The sequence below is a fragment of the Anguilla rostrata genome, chromosome 6, assembly GCF_018555375.3.
Source record: "Anguilla rostrata isolate EN2019 chromosome 6, ASM1855537v3, whole genome shotgun sequence".
Classification (NCBI taxonomy): domain Eukaryota; kingdom Metazoa; phylum Chordata; class Actinopteri; order Anguilliformes; family Anguillidae; genus Anguilla; species Anguilla rostrata.
The window spans coordinates 6,871,474-6,892,861 of record NC_057938.1 but is presented as its reverse complement, the minus strand read 5'-3'; the positions used below and the strand labels follow the sequence as shown (position 1 = coordinate 6,892,861).

Genomic DNA, 21,388 nt, shown 5'->3' with positions numbered 1-21,388 from the left:
AACTTGATAAACTAAAGGAAACACTGTTTCTTTAAAAAGAAACGGGAGCCCCCCCCCCCCCCCCCAGTGCTTTGGGCTAAAGGCTTAATTAAATGTGAATGCATAATACACACATCTGCTTTGGGATTACTTGCCCCACTGTATCCACAAAGGGAAAAGCTGTTCCTTATTACGGTCCAAGAGTATTACGGATACAGAGAAGGATGTGGCGTAGTGGCTGTTTCCACTATACCAAGCTGAGCGTTCCTTCAAGTCCAATTATATGGCTTTGTGGTTCAGCCAATGGCTACTTCAAAGGTAAAATATTACAGCCCAGGCCTACAGATGCCATTTATGGACTGGTGGGGTGCAACTACGTAGTTTTTTTTATGAATGCACACAAATATACCACATGTATATATGCACATATAATCTTGTTATTAATGCCATGCAATTATGCAAATCTGTGCTTTCCACAGAAAATTTTTATTAATATATGAGAGGAGGCTTTATGTTGTAGCCTGCCATTAATAATGACATTGTAGAAATGCATTTGTGTACATCTTGAAATCATATACCTTCCTGCATGCAATATGTGTAGCTACAAGGTGATTCCAGTCACAATAAGGCTTTTTAGAATTACTGGGCTGAAAACTACAATGGGCAATTTCGACTTTCACTAAGTATTTCAAACTGTAAGGTAAATCATTAATTATGTATCTGAACATTCAAAATAATAAATGGGATAGTTCAACAGTATATTCACATATGCGAATTTATAAAAGCACATTTTGCACTTCAGGTTCAAAGAAAATCCTAGCAATATTTCAGGGTTCTACTTAATGATGAGATCAAAACAAAAGTCCTTTGAAAATGCAGTATGTTTATTAAAACTAAGCATAGTTAGCCATCAGAAGAAGTAAAAAAAAAAAAAAAAAAAAGCTTAGGGAATGTCATATCAGCACACATTTTCCACAGTCCTGATGTCATCTATGTAAACAAGCCTCCACAAAACCTGATGACAAGACCTCTCGCAACTCTTAATATCAATATAATGGAAAAACACGTTTTTATTTTGCCATTCAGACATTTAAGTGCATGGTAATTGGCTGGAAACAGGTCTGTTTGGTACTTATGACCCTTTCAAGATGTGTCTCTTACACGGCAAACTTTTTTTTAAAAAAGGGCGACTTGCGAGTAAAGAAAAAGAACGAAAGTGGGCAGAGAGCGCGTGCGGTCTGATACGGAGGCAGCATTTTTAAGCTGCTCCACTTCTGTTGGTCAACACCACACGGTTACAGAGCGTACAGCCCCTGTGAAACTCACGCAAGGGACACCTGTCTCACACCGAAATGCGGGGTAGGAGTATGTACACGGTTGTGTGCGTGCGTTAGCCAGGCACGGACACTGGATTTTAAATGGCGGTGAGCTTAGAAACGTCCCCGAATGCGATCCAGGGGGTCGGTTTCCCACATCTTGGGGTCCCAGGCTTGGAACCAGCCGGTGAAGGTGGGCGGCTCAAAGCCCTGTTTGATGGTGGCTATGGGCACCCCGCGGCGGCCAGACGGATCGCTGTCCACATACTCTTTGGCTGGAGAGAAAAGGATGAAACACAGCTCAATCAAGCTTCCCAATACCTCTGCAGTAGTCGTTTTATCTCTTAGTAACTGAGCGGCTTCTCACCCTCAGGAAACTCACCTATTTTTGGAGCTCCTGTTTTCTCAACCTCATTGGCTTCATTGCCAATCCAGAGGAAGATCTTGAAAGGAAAAAGAGTAAAGTTGTTAGCCTTGAGGACAGGCGGATCTAGGGATTTAAAAGCTATAAATTCAGGATTTCAGCAGAGCATTTAAAAAAATAATTTTCTATGAAATAATGAGGAGTATTTCGGCATGTGAATGGATCTGGCAGGAAGTGGTCATGCTTGTGCTGGAAGAGATGTCAGGGATGATGGGCAGGGCTACAAAGACTGACCTGGTCCCATGTGTCCAGCAACATGACATCATCAGTTGCCAGGTCGGACTGGGTGAAGTCTCCTGGAACCTCCTCAGCCTGAGGGATACAGAGAGGGAGGAGCAAAGAATGGAAAGGAAAGACATCAAAGGAGGGAGGGAATACAGGAGAAAGGGAGGAGAGGAACAAGGGAGAGAAAAAAAGGGGAGAAAAGGAAGTGGAGAGGAATGCATGAAGGAGTGAAAAGAGAAAGGGGAGAATGGGTAGTGGGGGGGGGGGTGACAGAGAAAAGGACATAAGTTTAAATGGAAAGAAGAGGTGAACAGCAGTGAAGCCATCACTAAGCACTGGTCCCCGAACTTTAGCTGAAAGACGGACCCTCCGCACTTACGATGAGCCGGCCAGTCTTGTTGGAGCAGCCGAACAGGCGCGGGGGTTTGGCCGACTTCTGCAGACTCTTGGAAGTCTGGTAGTCTTTCTTCCCTCCCAGGGCAGACCAGAATCCAGCTGTGGAGAGCAACATGCCAGTCAGTGCTCTGTACACACGCACACCGTGTCTGTCTTTAACGTCATTAAGGATGGCATTTATCTGCCCATCAGAGTCCACTTATGTAATCGATAAACGGCAGACAGTCATTAGGCAGTATAGACCGCGGCGGTAACGAGCATATTTCAATCGATCCATAAGTCAATAAATTGGGTTGTCTCACAGTGTGTCCCAGTGGCCATTTTCAAATAGATTAGAGCCAAATGTGAAAAAGGTAGAAAAGTATTCCCCAAGCCCTCAAAAGGCAAACGGCTGAAAAGGCTTGCCGGTGGAACAGAGACGCTAGTGTCTGAGGCCGGGCATTAGGATTAGCTCACCTGGTTCCTTGCCCTCTGACACGCTGGTTGGACTTCCTCCCAGAAAGCTGACCACGTGCTTGGCAGCGGCCGCCTCCTCCTCGCTGGCGCCCACGCCCCTCCACACAAACAGGGAGTCCGGAGACTTGAGCACGAACACGTCATTGGTGTTCAGGGAGGAGGCCGAAGGTCCCACCTGGAGGGGAGAGGCATGCGGCGGCGTGATGCGTTGTGATTGGCTCTTCGCCATTCTTAAATTAGCCACGTAACTCCGCCTCCTCTTCAGCACCTGGGGTAGCAGCTTATTCAAAGCAATAGACTGTCTGGGCTTAACATTAAAATGCCAGTCTTAGGAAGTTTTTTTTTTCATTTTGTTTATCGCAATGACAGGAAATGTGCATAAGTGATGAAGGAAATTGTGCATGTGACTGGAGAGATTAAGCAGATAGAGGGTTCTTGCAAAACCTTTGTGTTCCAACTGAAAGCTTTTTGAAATCAACAAAAAAGGTTTAGTTTTTGATGTGCCTTCTAATTAACACTGCTTTAAAAAATACCTGCTTATAGACAAAACCACAAGGCTTCATGGCTGAATTCACTTCAATTAATAACTTAATTTTATGGTCATTAAATGTTGGAATTTTCCCTAACTTTTGCATTATGTGCCCAATCATTTACAATACCATGCAGTTACCATGACTACCTCAACACACTGCATGCACTTACAGTACTGTTTGTTTGACATTGATATTAGCTGTCTAGATCAGACCCCTGTATGAGGGCCATGTTACCCCTGTGCAGGACCGGGCAGGCTCACCTCCACAGCGCGGGTGGCTTTGGAGGAGCTCTGGCGAATGTGGAAGAGGCGCGTGCTGCCGGCCTTGGTCTGGCCCCCCGTACGGGACGTCCCGCCGTTGTGGATAATCATAGGCTTGTCCTTGAACAAGCTCATCAGGTGGGATGGCTCCTGACCCTGCGTCACTCGCACCTGCAGGGGGCGACATTGTGCTACAAGTGAGACTGCAACCTCCAGCCTTAGGACTTCTGTGAATGAAAACTCCTGGGCTTCAGTACAACTTTTTAAGCCTCTCATCCTGTCCAAAATATACAGCTGTATACCAGATGCAAAAACTGGACTGGGACAATCTTTTACCTTGTGTCTCCTAATTCAGTCTCCACTGTCTTACATTGTAAAAAATGTACTGTTTGAGCTTCATTACCTGTACAAACAGTTAAAACCATAAACCATAAACCAAGCAGAACCATAAACCCATACAATTTATGATTTCCTAATTGCCCTTTATCTAGCTTATCACTATTGTACTGTTTTAAAACAAACCAATGCTGTCCCCTGTTGGTCACTGTGTGAACTTTAATATCCGGCCCAGCCCAGAATTAATCCGTACAGAAGTTACCACTATATTATCACCACACCATTTTTATATGAATGCAGCAAATCCTATTGTTCATGTTTAGTGAACTACTAATTCCCAATAACCCACACACAGACTGAAGAAGATAGGAGGAAGGATACTAAGGTCCTGAGTAAGCAGACATAGTCATTGTTCACCTGGACTGGGGCACCGCCCATGGAGTCATCCAGCTTCACTGTCAGGAAGGCAGATGCCGCCAGCTCATCCTGAGTGGACTTCAGCCCCTGCCTAAAACACAGCATCACACAGAACCCTTCACACCTCTGCACAGTACAGCGCAGTAAATTACAACTTACAACAGTGCCCCCTGGCTTTCTGACATGGCAGCGTCACCCTTTAAAAAGCTAGTGTGCTAGCCAGTGTGTTGTTGCTGGCATATTTTCAAGTTCAAGTTTTATTTCCTATGTGTAACAAGTACAAGCACTAGTACATTGGAATTCTTAGCCCTGCTCTTCCGCCAAACATAAGTATAAAAATCTCTAGAAAATACAAGTAGGTATAATAAAAAAATAATGACATTGAGTGGCTTGTGCAGTAGGTAAGTCTACAGCTGACCGTATTACAGTAAAGTGGCTAGTGCAGTAGGTAATAGTGTAGACCTAAGTACTGAAACAGGATTATTTTTTTCCTTAAAACTGTTTTGCATATGACTAGGCCTATGATAGCTGATCTTACATTTTACATCACGTTACACAGAATTTATTCTTTATTTTATAATGAATCCCACTGCATAATGTATGTGTGTGTTGTTCCTGCTCTGTATCGCTCCCCTGTGCTTATTACTCACGCACACTCACCAGGTGTAGATGATGTGCTGCTCCCTCCCGCCTACTCTGTAGCTGTACAGAATGAGGTAACAGTCTCCCCCGTAGAAGTGGCCGTAGCAGGAGGGCTCCACTGGGACCTGTGCTCCCCCTTCCACACGCCAGATCTGCCAAAAATACCCTCCATGAGAACGCGTCACAGGCTGCTTTACATTAAGGCTGTCTGAACTAAACCCAGAAGGATGTGAAACTCGGCTACTCTCCCACCACTGTCTGGAAAATGACTACTCCGTACCATGGCTTTCACCATTTACATTTACCAATATTCTTTATTTTAAACATGAAAACAACATAAAAGCATAAACTGATTCATTTAGAAATGCAGCACCTTATTATATAGTATATTTTCACAAATTGAGAATGACATACTTTAGACCAGGGGTGCGCAACTTTGATCCTTTAGGGCTGGTCTGTCTGCTGGTTTTTGTTCCAACCAGTTACTTTCGTTTTAGTTTTCTGACAGGTCTATAAACTACACTGGTTCACTCCAGTAATTGAGCACAGTAAAATATTTAGGATACACTTGCAGGCTGTGGCTGTAGCTTTGTGCTTAAACAAATGTCAGCTCAAGATATTTAATTAGGTCATCAAGAGCAGAAGTTGGCACAGATTCCATCAGTGGATTGGCTCCTGTTGTGCACCCTCGCTTTAGACTTTCAGGAAAAATAAATTACATATGATTTATACACCCATGGTAATATTTAAAAACACTGAACGTTGAATTTCATATACTAAGTAAATACATGCCAGGTCCTTAATGTAATGGCATTATGACTCATGCAAGTTTCAGTGTACTAGTGTGTTAGCCACTGCATTGCATCCTGAACTGGGTGACTTCGCCTTTGTATTGTACTGTGATTCTCAGCCACAGCGTGGTTAATTTCAGGGGGCACTGAGCTGAACAAGTGTGGGAATTCTTTGGCTCTATGTTAATGGGACACAAAAACATTTTCAGACTCCTGGTGGAAATTCAAGCCATCAGCCAAATATCTAGCTGCAACCAGCTCCTGCTCCAGCTAGATACCATCTGGGATTTGGTGATGGTCTGCTGTATGTACCAAGCTGGCCCACCAGCTGCACACGGCCTTGTCAGCATGGTTGCTATCTCCATTATCTTGTTGCCAGCTTGACCATCTCAAAACCAGGTTAAAACCAGCTGGACCATCTTAAAAATCAGGCTAAAGCGAAGCTGGAATTTCCATCAGGAAAGCGCCTGTGGGGATGGCAGTTTAGTATAATGTGTAAAGAACTGAAGGTTGCAAGTTAGATTCCCGGGCAGGACACTGCTGTTGTACCCTTGAGCAAGGTACCTGCCCTGCATTGCTTTGGTATATATCCGGCTCTACAAACGGATGCAATGTAAATGTATGTAAAAAAAGTTGTGTAAGTCGCTCTGGATAAGAGCATCTGCTAAATGCTAATGTAATGTAATGGCCTTTTACCTGGACTTTCCCAGATCCATCATCCACCATGCCGTGCTGGGCAGCCATCGTGTTGTTGGAGTGCAGAGAGGAGGCGTCAAAGGGGATCTGCTCCACTTGCGCGATGCGACCGATGGCGTAGGCCTTGCCCGGGCCGGTGGTCTGGTCCTTGTCCTTCCAGTTGGAGAAGAACTGCTTGAAGAGTGCGGTCTCGCCCCCTGCTGGCATCACCTGGATCTGCAGATGGGAAGAAGGCACAGCCTTGGTAAATGCACAATATCATCTCTATTGCATAAACAAGCTAAATGGTGACATCACTCAGTGACTAAAATATATGGCACTCTTTTAAAAATGATTGGACACAAGCAATCTGGCCACACGGGAGTCTGTTGCTGAATTAGTTATTTATCCCCTGATGTGTTATACGCAACACTATTTTCTGTACGTATACTAGGTAGTAGGTACGATACCTAACAATGACCAATAAAAATAACAATACCTGAAATCATAGGGTAAATTACAGCATGCTTAGTTGGAGTTTAAACCTCAAGTTTAAACCTCCGGATCATAGAACTGCATTATAACTGGCATGACTAATCCTTACTTCACAGATTTGGATAGCTGTTCCAGTTGTAATGCAGTTCTTTGGTCTAGAGGTGTACACCTGAGGTTAAAACTCCAGCTAAGCACTGCAGTGAACCCATTGTGTTTACGTAGTGCCAGGCAATGACTCAGAACATTAAGTGGCATCACACTGCAATAATCCTGGTTATTTATGTAGAAGCACAATGACTCACAAACTGCTGACCACAAAGAACAATGCTAAACTATATTAAAACTGATTTAAGACATATAGAGGTCAGATTTAGTCTGTGTCATGCATTCTCTTAATTCATAAGCTGCTCTGAATAAGAGCACCTGCTAAATGAATGTAATGTCATGCACAGGATCTGATCTGGGAAATTCTGGGAACCACAATGAAATCTGAACAGGTGTGTTTTTAATCAGCGTGGGTGTAGCAAGTCATATTTTCTGAAGACCGGCCATTGTGGCTAGGCTCTGAAAAAGTTAAAAAGGTCTGGCAGCAAAGCCATGGGGATTATTATTATCATTATTATTATTATTACTATGCAAGTAGCTTAGTCAAATGAAAGCACGAACTAGAAACAATGCACCAGTGTTGAACAGCTGAATGTTACCTGTGTCATCTTGGAGTAGTTCTTATCTTTGATGAACTGCTCGGCTGTCTTCATGGCGGCTTTGCGCTCCGCGGCATTTGCATTCGGCCCTGCGAAGAACAACAGAGGCGCGTCTGTACGAGCTCTTCCGCGCCGGAGCCGAAACCGGTCGCGCCTGCTCGTGTTTTACATACGCGTACAGTCGCGGGCCGCGCAGTGACACGCCGTACCTTTCCACAGGAAGATCTTGTTGTCCACCCCGTTGTCCACGATGTAGCACTCGTCGGCCGAGAGCATCTCCTGCTTGAAGGGGCTGGACGGGGCCACCGCCGTGGCCTTCATGGAGCCGGACGCGTCGGAGATCTAGACCGCAAATTTACAAACGGCACTGAGCTTCCACACTGCGGGAACAGGGTCCAAAATGCAGGGACAGAGTCCTACAGTGGGAACAGTGTCTATACTGCGGGAACAGTGTTCTACAGCGAGAACAGTGTCCAAAGTGTAGGAACAGTGTCCAAAGTGAAGGACCAGTGTCCTACAGCAGGGACAGTGTCCTACAGTGGGAACAGTGTCCACACAGCAGGACCACATAGGGCTGAGCCACAGCGACTGGCTCAATCTAGAGCAAAGTGTTCCCACACAGTGTAAATGTTTCTCTTAATTTGTCGCAGGCTCTCAAATGTTTTTAAACCTTGTGCTTTGCGGAGGGTTGAGTACTCCCTTAATCCGCTTAGAGGCAGCTTTTCTCCAAAGCTGGCCCACTGCATCACTGTGGTCCCTCTAAAAGGCCCTTTTACAGCCAGACCACAAACATAGTTTTTGCAGTGGGAACCATTTGCCTATGCAAAACAAAGGAGGAAAACAATGTTAAAAATAGAGACTGCATTTGCGTGACTCATCTCACTGTTACTGGGCCCAGAAAGCACGTGAACATGATCAGGCAGTGGGAGGCAGAGACTCTGGATTTCATTCACACACATGGCGGGCTGTGTCTGTCGCAAAGGCGCAGATGCGTTACCATGTACAGAGCGGCCTTCTTCTTATTGGACGTGTCCACGGCCTCATCGTCGGGGGACCCTGCTGCGATTTGAGGTCTGGGGCCCAGGGCCTGAAATAAAGAGAGGAATGCATTTCATATGGGTACAAAAAGGCCTGTTTATCCCTAACAAGGTCCATTCAGATGTCAAGTGGAGCTGGGTTGTCTTTTTCCGCTCTTGGCAAACATCCTCTCCCCTCCTACCCTCATAACGCTCCCAAACCAATAAACAAAGCAGCTGAGCTCACAGTGCCAAGCAAGCGTACCAATTTCTCATTAGCGAGAATGTGGAGACTAATGAAGAGGAATCTGGTTCAGATTACTGCCCCCGCTAACCCCAACCCCCACCCCACCACCCCTCCACCCTGCCACTCTGGATCCCTGGTCCCCTTTAGGACACACAGGCACCCATTGGGTCCACCCCCCCCCCCCCCACAGAACAGGGTTAACGCCGACGCTAATGCCCGAAGACCGTCCACGGCCACGCCCACTCACGGCGATGAGCTCATCAGGCTCGGCTCCGTCCTCCACCATGTGCAGCTTGGCGCGGCCGCTCCGCTCATTGTCCCGGATGTCGATGGCCAGCTGGGAGGCCTTCAGCCTCTCGTAGCGGTTGCACTCGCTCCCGCACCACTGGTAGATGTCCTGGGGGGGGGGGGGGGGTTAGTGGTTAAAACATCTGGGTAATAACGTCCATGTAAGAGGCATGCAGAAATGAGCAGCTGGGCCCTCGTATGTATGGTAAATGAAGCATGAAAGGTCAGATGCTATAGGCTAACCAAATGGTCACATGTTCTTCTAAATGACAGGAGGTGCCAGTTGGCAACAGGAGTGTTCAGTGCTAGATTACAGTGCAGACATTCTCCCAAGAACACAGCAACTCTGCTTGGTAATCCTATTTTTTTTGGCAGGACGTGTGGTGAAGCTGCATGATGTAATTCCTTTGGGAAGTCAGCTGCATGTCAGATTAGTGGGGCCTTGCTCGAGGGCACCGTTGGCCGCCTAACCTTGCCCAGGTCCACGATGAAGCAGTCCCCCGTGTTGAAGCTGGCCCAGGACAGGTCCACCTCCGTGGCCCTGATGGCCCGTCGGCCCTTGAGGTGCAGCAGGCGCTTCACGCTCATGTCGTTGGTCACCACGTGGTGGAAGCCGGACGCCACTCCACCTTGCTGCAACGACAGGTTGAGGTGGTCACGTGACCTCACGTCTTTTGACAGAGGTAAAAAAAAAAAAAAAGTGTGTTCTGATTTCTAATTAAAATTTAGCAGATTTGCACGCATTTTTCCATGCAACCCGTTTAAATAGCTGGAAATTTACTGAAGCATTTCAAGTTAAGTTGCTTGTGGGTAGAATAACAGTGACTGGGAAGGAAAACCTGTGATTACAAACCCATTTCCCTAACCATTAGCCTACACCATGTGTTTTGGATAATAGGAAGAAAAGACCATTCATTTCAAGCAAGAGATAAAAGAATAGGTGGATCCAGACCAGATCACTAATTAGACAAGTTCCGACATGACATGACCATGCTGTTGCTTGAACTGGTAATCTGAATATTTCAGGCACTCCACCCATTTTAAATGCACTGGCTTAAACCAGTCTGTGCTGGTTCTGTCCTGTTTGTACACCAATTTAAGCCACTGACTCCATGTATCCAAGCCTGAGGCAAGGGACAGTGACATTTCACAGACCTATATTAGTTCCAATCTAATTCCCATTCTTATCAAATCCCAGATACTTAGTGATATGATATGACATAAGAGACTGAAATAGAGCTGAAATCTATAACACATATCGCATATAAATCCACCGCTTTCCAACTTAAGCTTCGATTATCCTTCACAACCCTTGAATCATAGAATACTGCGGCCATTTTGTAGCATCGAATGCTTCATAAAATACTTTCAAATGGAAAACAGATGGATGAACCCTCCTCTGCAAGAAGCTTGCAATTTTCTTTGAGAAAGAAAGCAAGATTGAGGAAGTAGGCCTAAGCACAGTGGTTTTGTAAAGAGAATGCTGCATGACTGGACAGTAATGAGATCCACAGTAATAGGTTGCGCATGACCTTCTGCAGAAGGCTATTGTTTGGAATTCAAATAAAAGCAAATGGAAGAACTCCGCAGACACAGATGAGACTGCTGCCTGCATTCAACAAACATTCACCCTTTACTTCCTTAATTTTTCTTTACCAACACAGCATGACAAGTTTCGGTAATTATTCTTTACCTAACTCTGCAACTACACAGACTCAAAACAATGTGGTTTTCAAACAACACAAGAACAAAAAAGGAGAATAATAACTGAAACCATGGACAGAACAGGACATTGTTCATGCCAATGCCATCTTTCACTTCCATAATATGTGCCAGTTCTGCCTTTGAAGTGCAGAACTGATGCCAGACAAACGGGATCCGTCAATAGATCTCTTCGTAAAACACCAAACCACTCTGTACCATATATGGTATGCACTGCCCCACAAAGAGCATTTAGCTCTGTACTTGCGCTGGTCATCATGCCAAATGCAAATGCACTGTTTTAAAGGTATTTAGTCTGGCTTTTATTTCTCTGTCCAAATTCATCCACATCAAGGTAAGAAAAAACTGAATGGCTACCGATGAAGCATCATAAACTGAAACCACACTGCATGGAACTTGTACTTAAATGTACTGAAAACAAACGAAAGCAGCTCCAGGCCTCTAACCCAGGGCAAGGCGCATGCCTGTCCCTCGGCCTTGCAAAGAAGGCTCACCTTGTACTTGATCCCAGACTTGAAATATCCCAGGAAAGTGATGGACTCGTTGTTCTGCACCTCGCGGAACTGCACGGGCCCACCGCCCAGGTGGTCATCCAGCTGGGTGGCAAAAATCGCAGCGGCACCACTTTCATCCTGGGAGCACTCGTTTCCTAGAATGGGGGGGGGGGGGAGGAAACATCCGCTAAGCACATTATAGAAGTCCAGATGAACATTCAAACACTAAGGACAGCCAAGGGCAGACCACTCTGCACAACTGTGGATCGTCACCTGCCAACGTCTAAACAAAGAAAAATATTCATAATAATCATTAACCTTTAATAACAAATGTAATGAGATGGAATTGGAAGGAACACGGGTCTGGTCTTGTCTTGCAGCCTAAGCCAGGACGTACACCTATGCTGTCGTTTTTTATCGCTCACAACCACCCATTTACAGTGGCCATTGGAGAGGCGCCATTCCATCAAATAGAGAACAGCAGCACACTGATGAGTGAATAACAGTGGGCTTTTAAGAGCTGTCACTGTGCCAGATATGACCACATGCTCAGCACCAATGTTTATGGGATGCATCCATGGTTGCTGGGCCTCCTTTTTGGAGGCGAAGAGCACAATGAATACTGACAACCGCCCACTGGAATACTAGAAAACACCAATAGAAATGATGTGCCAGACCAGGAACGAGACTGAACTAAGTTGGGCTTTTTGTGGGTCGGCAAGGAAAAGCATGTAAGAACATGCACAACAGCTTAACTGTTATCATTTTGTCTGTGGATGTGCCACTAGAAGAAAACTATATGCTTTTCTCGATGTGTTCAGACAAGACTGAATTAATTCTGCAAGACTGGATGAATATGGTTGCACTCTGAATGTCAGCTATTTCACAATGTCAGCAGGCTTCGGGTTCTCTGCCTGTGAAGTGCCTAAGCAGTGACCACAGACAGGCCCGTGGTTCTGTGGTTCAGTACAGAGCCTGCATTATATTTAGCACAGGAAACACTGCAGGCTCATACATACTGAAGATGAGAGGAGCTATCTGCAGACCACACGCACAGCTAAAACTTCAGTCCTCAGACCCAACATCTGTATGCAATCTATTGGAATCTGCATAGGTAACGCTATACTTATTTATCTCACACAGAGATTTTTTATAGGACTAAATTAGTATACTTCTGGAACTTTCAGTCAACAAGAATAACTACACATAAAAAATGTCAAAAGGGATTTTCACTGTACCTTCATTTACACAAACACACTCACACACGCACACAATGCCACACACTGTATATTCTATAATAAATTATAAATGACTTATACTCATGTCTAAATAAAAATTCCTCTTTCGAAATTACAAACGTATTTTACTTTACAACTTTCAAGGCTTGTCTACAAGTGAAAGCTGATTGTTTATCAGACCGTGCGGCTAACAATATAAAAATGTGGGCACGGAAAAATGCAAGGAAAGCATGAGTCACGGGGCACTTAAACCCCCCCTATTCACACGAGAGCGGTTCTGTCCCGGGAGCAGTTACGACCCTCTTTTGTCTCGTGTGTTTTAAATCCACGCAGTGACAGGAAACTGCCTGCCTGTATAGTTCAGGTGCCCAACCCGTTAACAGGGACAGTTTTAACCCCCTTTAAACAGACGCTGCTTCTCAGGCAGATGGCAGGCAAGCAGACAGAGGGAGGAGGCTGCTCACCCAACCACATGTGAATGTAGTAAGACGGAGCCGAGGTGGTGTAGAGCAGGATGTAGGCATCGCCCGTGTAGAAGTTCCCGTACAGAGGCTTGGGAACGGGCTTTAGGTCCATGTTCTCGATGCGCCAAATCTGGAGCCCCGCAGCCTTCCCGGCATTCTGGAATTCCTTGTGGGACACCATGGCCTGGGAAAAGAGGGAGCGGAGAAAGATCTCTTAATTTCACAGTGACAGCAGGGGGTCTCCATCTGGCTCAGACGCTAGGCTATCCGATACTGAAGCGCTTCTGCAGAGCCACAAAATATGTATGCTCTGGCTCTCTGCCTGTTTGGGACATTTCCAATGTACGGGGGCAATGGGGACGTGAGGGGGAAATGGTGCGCACTTGAATCGCATTCAACATTCTGACCAGTGCGAGGCCCAAGCTGGGGGAGAGGACGGTTTGTGTTGGTGGAGGGGAGGGGGGGATTGATCTTTTCATGATGGCCAAAATCACCACCATCGCCCCCTGGTGGCCAAAACCACCACCAGCACCAGTTGTGATGACTCATTTGATTTGCCTAAATGTGCAAAAACCTCCATGTAAATCATCGAGATGTGAAAGACAGGCCAATAAAACCTCCATGGAAACCACTGGGATGTGAAACACAGGCCTACACTGGAGAGCACAGCTCACACAGTGCAGGTCTCATATTTCCCCTCAAAAACATATTTCACTGAAATGACAGTGAACTTAGAACTGCAAACCCTATTGAATAAACCAATGTTTGCTTATCTATCCACTGTATCCCTTTCTCTGTTCACAGCTGTCCTTCTGATTCCTCAGGTTTTTGATTAAAGTTGCAGCCGTTGCAAAATAGACATAAATTACACAACTGATTTCATAAAACCAAAGAAAGGAAATAATGCTACCCGACTGCATATTTTATGTCCCAATCGACCTTAGCCGAGGATGAGTTAGGTTTTGAAGTACCAAAGATTAAAATGAGAATACAGGGCTTATCATGATGGGAAGAACCACGGCCAGATTTACAGCATGGGTGAAACCAAAATCAAAGGCAAATACTACGAAAACCATGTTACCTTTGAGCCTATTGTAAACTAATAAAACTGCGCACGTGTGTATCTGCCATTTTCTCCAGGCAGTATAATTATTAACAGGGAGGCATGTTTAATGTCTCACACAGAACGGTACTGACCTTTTACACACTGGCAAAAATACCCCATTTCTGAAATCTAGTTTGTTAGAAGCTTAGTCTACAAAATATTCTACAGATTTAAGTTTTTCATTACTGCATTTCGGTCTCTCCCCCACCCCCAGCACACACACACACACACACACACACATAAATAGAATGGCCTCTTTAAGATGGTCTGATTTGAATTCACAGTAGCAGGAGCCAAGCGCTGTTGCCCTGGCAGCATGAAGCTTGCGGCTGATTACACAAAGATGTGTATGCGTGCATCTTACTGATAACACCACCCAACATCTGTCTCCTGATCTGATAAAGAGCCAAATAAAACAACGCATGAGGTCATCATTTGACTTTAATATAAGCTAAGCTGTATTCTCATTCTCGATAATAAGTTGGCGCATCGATGAATGGATGAAATAATGATTTGATGGTGCACAGCGCCGCTTGTAAATCTGACCAGTTAATATGAATTAATTCCGTGAGTCCCACCCATAAACCCTCGTGCGGTGTGGCTACGATGTACATTTGCAACTACGTTGTGCTTGTTTGCATCTCACTATGTATAATGGGTGTATCTGAGCTGATCGCGGAACAGTGCTCGTTTACAGTATGCGTTATTACTAATAGCAAGTGACGGGACGGATCTGCTTAGATTCTGAAAAGGCAGTGCTGATAATGATCCGAAATAGTGACGAACTGTTAGGCGGAATACCATATATTTACCAAACTACTGTGGAATCCTCTTAACCTTGGTCTGAGTTTTAAAAAAGTAGTTATTAACCGGTGTGCAACCAACAACAGGCTAAACTATCCAGACTAGGGCTATAGATTCAGGCAATGAAGGAATAGAACTATTATGTCAACTTCCAAAACCTTAAAGTTACATGGCAATGAAATACCTTTAATTTATGCACGCTGATAGCCTAGGCTACTTTCCTTTTAAAATATATTGCAATTCGACTTAACGCAGCAAGCTAATCAGCACTGCCTTGCTATGAATTGAAGCAGATTCGGCCAGGGGTCACTTGCTATCAATAATAACGCATACTGTAAATGGGCACTGTTCCGCAATCAATCTGCGTCCAAGTCCTATGCAGAATAGATTCCCACCTATAGTATCTTCATTATGCGCTATGACTATAGCTACCATATTTAATCGCGTCATAAAACACGTTTGACAGTTAATACAATTCGAAACATTCGCGCTTGCCACAGTATCAGTTCTGCACATTTCAAGGAAAACCAAAGTCTCATCGCATTTAATCTGGCTTCGGTTCTTGTGGGACATTTACCGTTCAAGTCCCCAAAACTAAAAAGGGGTCGTCTTCACATCTGGATATTGAATCGTCAGTAGAAACTTTCTGCACAAATCCCGAACTGAAATTTGCTCAGAAGATTGCAGCAGAATAATATCCGAATGATCAAATATAATATTATATTTGATAATTCGCTTGCACTGTAATAAGTAATATCAGAGGAAGGCCAGAAAGTTAAAAATCAAATACAGATTAGTTTACGAAATGCTCGGTTGCGAAATATTCAAGATAAGAGTGCAATTATATGCTAGTTTTTTGGAGACCACTGCATTTCAACTCTTTGTTCTTGAAAGTATCGAAAGTACTTACAGTGTTTGCTGTTGTAGTTACACTGGAGCCGGAGATTCGTAGCAAGAGGACAGATGTGATGTAGGTTTGTATTCCTACTTCAACTGGGACGTGTGAGTCAGAGCAGCGCGCAGTTTATTGCCCATTAGTGAAGAAACCCCTATTGGTTGGTCGAAGACCAGGAAACACAAAACCGTTTTTTTCTGTGCGTACTGAAAACATCAACTTATGTTGTTAGCGCAGGTCAAAGCAGCATTTTTACGCAAAAATATTTTGTCAACAGGTCAGAGTAACATCAAACTTTGACACTGCATGCAACACAAGTTTATCTTAACTACTCAGACTGCCGCGGAGTGCATTCTGCAATCTTTTAATACATAAATTAACCATTTTAAAATAGATGTTTGGTGTGAATGGCAATTTTGAGTGTATTACGAGCTTCTACAGATGTATTTCATTTATTCTTCTGAAATCAAACCACATGATTGGACACAGAGGCAAACTAACTTTATTTAGGTTTCCCATTCAAAATGGTCTGAATGAATACCTTTATAATTTAAATAAACATTTAATTTTAAATGTGATATTTAGAGGAGTAATTGAATTATGGAGTAGGTCTTGTAGCTCAGAAATAATTCCTCTGGAAATGCATTGTGATTTCAAACTCTGAAGCGACAAAATGTGAAAATCTTCAGGCCCTTGCTCTTTTAAGTCACTGTAAGCAAAGTGGATTTTTTATTCATTACCGTTTGTGTAATTACAACTTCCTGGGTTGCAGTACATACACATATTTCTTAAACAGCTATTGAATAATTTAGTTTTGATTTCATTGTGCATAGCTTGCACTTTGTATCCATACATTTTAGCATTAGATAAGTAATACCTGACTAAAGTATAACCATCATTCACAGTTCAATCCACCTTTCAAAAAAAGTATGTATCTTTCTTAAGTCCTATCACAAAATAATAGTACTGTATGTCTGGTAAAGACAAGAGGTCTTTCCAATCCACTTCCCCGTAATGAATCACTTTCTGTCTTTTAATTAGAATGTTTTCCATGATGCAGAATTTTGGGAATAAAATCCCCTTTGATCCACACAAAACACAACCTTCTTACTTCTACTTCCGGTTTCGGAAAAACTGGAAAAAGACAGGATCCCTGTGCTGTATGCAATTACAACATTATCAACGAGGAGTTACTCATTCTCCTGAAGCGCAGCCAGACTAAAACCACGGAGCACTTTCAAAGGGTGTTTCTCGTCACTCCTGTAGTACAAACACAGACCTGAAGCCTTGCTTTCCTGGACAATATATAGCTTTTTCCACACTCGATATAACTTAACATTGTGCCTCAAACTTCTCTGCAAATTAAAAAAAAAAAAATTTCTACACTGATAAAATGCACATTTTCAGAAATGCACACATAACTGTTGAACATGTCAAATGCAGACATGGTTTGAATTCCTTAACCTAGAAGCAATACAGAAAAGCAGCGTTTGTTCTAATTGACGACTGAAGACTCACCTCTTCAGGCTGCACCTCTCCCCAACCCTCCCTACCCCCCTGTAAATGACTGTAAGCTTAGGGTTGTAACTAGGCAGCTGTTTTGTAGGTGACTTAGGTGCATTAACTGTCTTAACTACTGCTTGTATTTTTTTCCATAGACCGCGTTGTTGCCGTTCTCGTTGTGCTAGTGTTAATCAGTTTAACCTTCAGGGTCCAAGTTGAACTATGCGGTTGTTCCCTGCACTTGGACCGGTACTTCTCTCTAGGGTTTTCGTCATACTTGTTCCTGGTTATGGTTATACACTTTGTTGTACGTCGCTCTGGATAAGAGCGTCTGCCAAATGCCTGTAATGTAATGTAATTACTGTAATTATTAATGTCATGTTAAAAACAGAACATGTTTCGGTGGTCTCAGGGAACAGAACAGATTTCACGGCAGCACGGATGGACGGGCACAAGATATGTTTTGGCTGAAATACCGTGAAAGCTGCAACGTTCACGAAAGGATAACTTTCTTAAAAATATAGTTCACCATTTCTGATCTGCACACATTTCCACAGAATCACATTTTGCTCAAAATAACATTCTGCATCCTGTGTGGTGAGTTGCTTCCTGGTACAAGATTTTGAATTGAATTTAGAGACAGTCAGCAGGTTTGTAGCTACTGAACCGCTCTCTGAACTAACTCATGTGTATCGTGTATCATGCAGCGTACCATTCAAGGGACATGAGATCTGATTTAAAAAATGTATTGGTCGCCTGTTACGCCCAAACATTTGCGCGCATCCCCATTCCGAAGTGAAACATTAAAAACAATGCACACATAGAAATACTGTGGACAAGTGTTGCCATCGTTGCATGCATGACAAAACGATGAGAGAACCTGTCTTGCACAGGGAGAGGAATGAAAGGGCGGGAAAGCTTTCGACAGGAGGATTTTGGTAGTCTTTCGTAATAATACATTGAGGGAGTGGCATGCAACAGTCCTGCTGCCTGGGAATTCTGAAAATGAACACGGGTGCATAATGAACAGGTTACCACCATTAACCCCGGGGGCAAACCAGCGAGCTCTAAGAAACATTCCTGAATTAGACTGGCAAGTCAGCTGAATTTTTTTTTTTACACTATGACAAATATGCAAAATAGGACCTACGGGATCGTTTTAAACATTCTTCAAAATGTCAAACGGAATACAAACATACAAATATATAGCACAGAAGCTACGGAAGCTATGAGGTTCATATGCCTGTGGTATCAAATGGAAATATACATTTAAAAAAACGTTAAGTCATAACTTAAGCAATGTGAAAATCTTGCATGTCAACCAGTAGGGCCTTCTTCTTTCAAGACTGCCTCCATCATTTGCTGGGACAACTAGCTACTGGAAAATAAGTTCACACCATCTGTAATAGCAATTACAACATCATCGTAAGCTGCACTGCATGCACTGGCCCCCACAAATGGAAGAATTCCTGTCACAGTCCAAGACAGGGAGTACAAAAAACAAGCACTGCAGAAAAGCTTTACTCTAAGAATTTTGCCACATGACATCAATGAACGTTTATCACCTGCGATTGCTCACCCAGACGCAAATCTATTACTGCTCAGGAGAACACGACACGCCCTCAGGTTCACTTAAAAATATGTGCGAATATTACTCGCTTATTTAATGATCGATAGGCTGGCGATCCTTCCTTTCATCAAAGGGACGTAACTGAAATATTCTGGGATCAAACATTGCATTCTCATAAGAAAATAAAAGTATCATGAGACAGTAATGCACAGTCTCTAATTAAAAATGAAAATGGAATAAACTGTACATTTGCTGCAGTGTTGCACCATGTGGTTCCCATCAAAAATGGAAGGTGCCAGAACTAACAGTGGCTGAGTGTCTTGCGCTGTGACAGACAGCTGCCTTTAACGTTGCCCAAGGAGGAGTAGCTAATAACCTCCTGTTATTATTGTTCAAAAGCACCTCCTCCTGTTATAATTGCTATTTTTTTGTGCTCTGCCAGCAGCAGTTCTGTCCACTGCACAGTCACCCAGCCCCATACCCACAGGGCACAGAAGCATTCAATTACATTACAGTCATTTAGCAGACACTCTTATCCAGAGCGATTTACACAACTTCTTACATAGCATTCACATTGCATCCATTTATGCAGCTGGATATATACTGAAGCGTTGCAGGTTAAGTAGCTTGCTCATGGGCCCCACCCAGGAATCGAACCTGTGACCCTTAGGTTACAAGACCAGCTCCTTACCCGTTATACTACACTGCTGCCCAATGCAAATGGGCATTCCAAATCGCAGCGCAAATGAGATTAACATTTCTGTTGCTGGGCAAGCATTATATCCCTCATCTCCCTTTTTACAGCTGCCTACAGGAAGAGACCGGCTCAGGGGAAGCACAATAGATTTTGTGGTCCAGCAGTCACATGACAAAGACATTTTAACCGCAGCGCATTTACGGCCACATTCCACTGCGAATCTGGGCTGGTGCCAGTGGCCCAGCCAGCCACAGAATTCCATGTGAAATTCAATATCCAGGGCAATGCAAGTTGGTGTGACCAAGAGGAAACGGGAACGAACTACAACAGCTTCTCCCTCTTTCCGTATAATATATTATATAGTTAATTAGTTCATGCCTCGCTAAATAGAGACCGTAGCTTTTTTAAATCAAAATGGCAGTTATGTGATTATAAATAGTTAGCTATTCTATGCCGGGGGTGACCAATCCGAAAAGGACTGGTGTGGGTGCAGGTTTTTTGTTTTAGCCCCGCACTAAGACACCCGATTCTACTTATCAGGGTCTTGATGAAAGACCATGATTAGTTAATTAGTTGAACCAGGTGCCATGATGCAGGGCTAAAACAAAAACAGTCTCCATTCACTGGGATGAAGGGCAGAAAATGTCAGAGAGCAATAAATGCATCTAGTCAAGCAAATCTCTCCAGGTTCACAGTGACAGCACATACAATACAACATGCGAAGGCTGAAAATAAGACCATCAAACGGGGTGGGTTGGCGCCTGTAGATAAAATCCGTAACAAGGTCCAACACACATCCAAGGCGGCCATTTTATTACCCCTATAAAAAGAGCTGCCCTTCAACAGACCAGGGGCTACCCCTGTTCTCCCTTTACGCAGTTTAAAATCAAAGCTCACCGTGCACCGACACCCGGAAACGGCCGGGAGTAGAAGTCTGACGGCTAATCTCGTCCTCGCTAGCGGTTAGCGCCACAGGGAACACTTTTAATGTTTTGCGTAATCTCAGTCCCTCAGCGCACAAAGTGCCATCATTAGAAGCAGGAGCCCTGGATCTCCCATTGGAAAGTGATGTTTGTGTAGAGCCACAAGGCCAGAATTTAGAGGACTGTAGACTGTAGGGAATACTCCAACCATATTCCTCTTCCTCAGGCACGATTTGGCTGATTTGTTACTCGAGCACATAGCATGACAAAACATTACATGTTTATCTGAAAAGACTTATACAAGAGAACGTAAGTTCATTCACCTAGTACGAGCACAGCTGCCTTCTATATCCTGTCAAAGCAGACATTTTACCAAGCTAAACTCACAGTTTTTTGTATTCAGTAGAGTTCAGCAGGTTCCGGTCTGTCGCTTGCTTTGTGGGTTGAGCAATAATGTTGCCAAAATCTTCCCCCTAAACCCCTGTTACAGATTCTTCGGTTTGCCTGTAATATTACTATAACCTTACATAGTGCGCACAAAGGGCAGTGCTGCCCAACCCTGTTCCTGGAAATCCACCATCCAGTACGCTTTCACTATAACACAGACTTGACACACCTGATTCTACAAATTGGCAGCTCAGAGAGATCTCGGACTGTTGAATGCGTGTGAAAAGGTGTGCTTTGTTAGGGGTGGATTAAAAACCTACAGGATAGTAGATCTCCAGGAACAGGGGTTTGAAAGCACTGACACAGGGTGTGAAGTCACCGGAGGG

General features: G+C 44.0%; 1 protein-coding gene across 1 annotated transcript; it reads right to left on the bottom strand.

The window, feature by feature from the left end:
- Positions 1 to 842: 842 nt before the first annotated feature.
- scinlb (scinderin like b) lies at positions 843 to 16,096 on the bottom strand. Its single transcript, XM_064341812.1, has 17 exons — positions 15,938 to 16,096; positions 13,119 to 13,302; positions 11,417 to 11,571; positions 9,672 to 9,833; positions 9,160 to 9,309; positions 8,647 to 8,736; positions 7,859 to 7,991; positions 7,650 to 7,738; positions 6,472 to 6,687; positions 5,003 to 5,136; positions 4,343 to 4,433; positions 3,590 to 3,760; positions 2,797 to 2,971; positions 2,324 to 2,439; positions 1,954 to 2,031; positions 1,678 to 1,738; positions 843 to 1,570 (listed from the first exon to the last, which is right to left on the bottom strand). Exons 2-17 carry the CDS (start codon positions 13,297 to 13,299, stop codon positions 1,410 to 1,412), a joined length of 2,163 nt encoding a protein of 720 aa, XP_064197882.1. The 5' UTR covers positions 13,300 to 13,302; positions 15,938 to 16,096; the 3' UTR covers positions 843 to 1,409.
- Between the last annotated feature and the right edge of the window lie 5,292 nt (positions 16,097 to 21,388).

What these genes read in the sequence shown, in the direction of transcription:
- scinlb (XM_064341812.1), bottom strand. Translation starts at nt 13,299, where the DNA reads ATGGTGTCCCACAAGGAATTCCAGAATGCCGGGAAGGCTGCGGGGCTC. An exon ending in CAGCACATCATCTACACCTG is followed by an intron (nt 4,434 to 5,002) that starts GTGAGTGTGCGT and finishes GCTGTGTTTTAG; the next exon opens with GCAGGGGCTGAAGTCCACTC. An exon ending in ACAAGACTGGCCGGCTCATC is followed by an intron (nt 2,032 to 2,323) that starts GTAAGTGCGGAG and finishes TGTATCCCTCAG; the next exon opens with GCTGAGGAGGTTCCAGGAGA.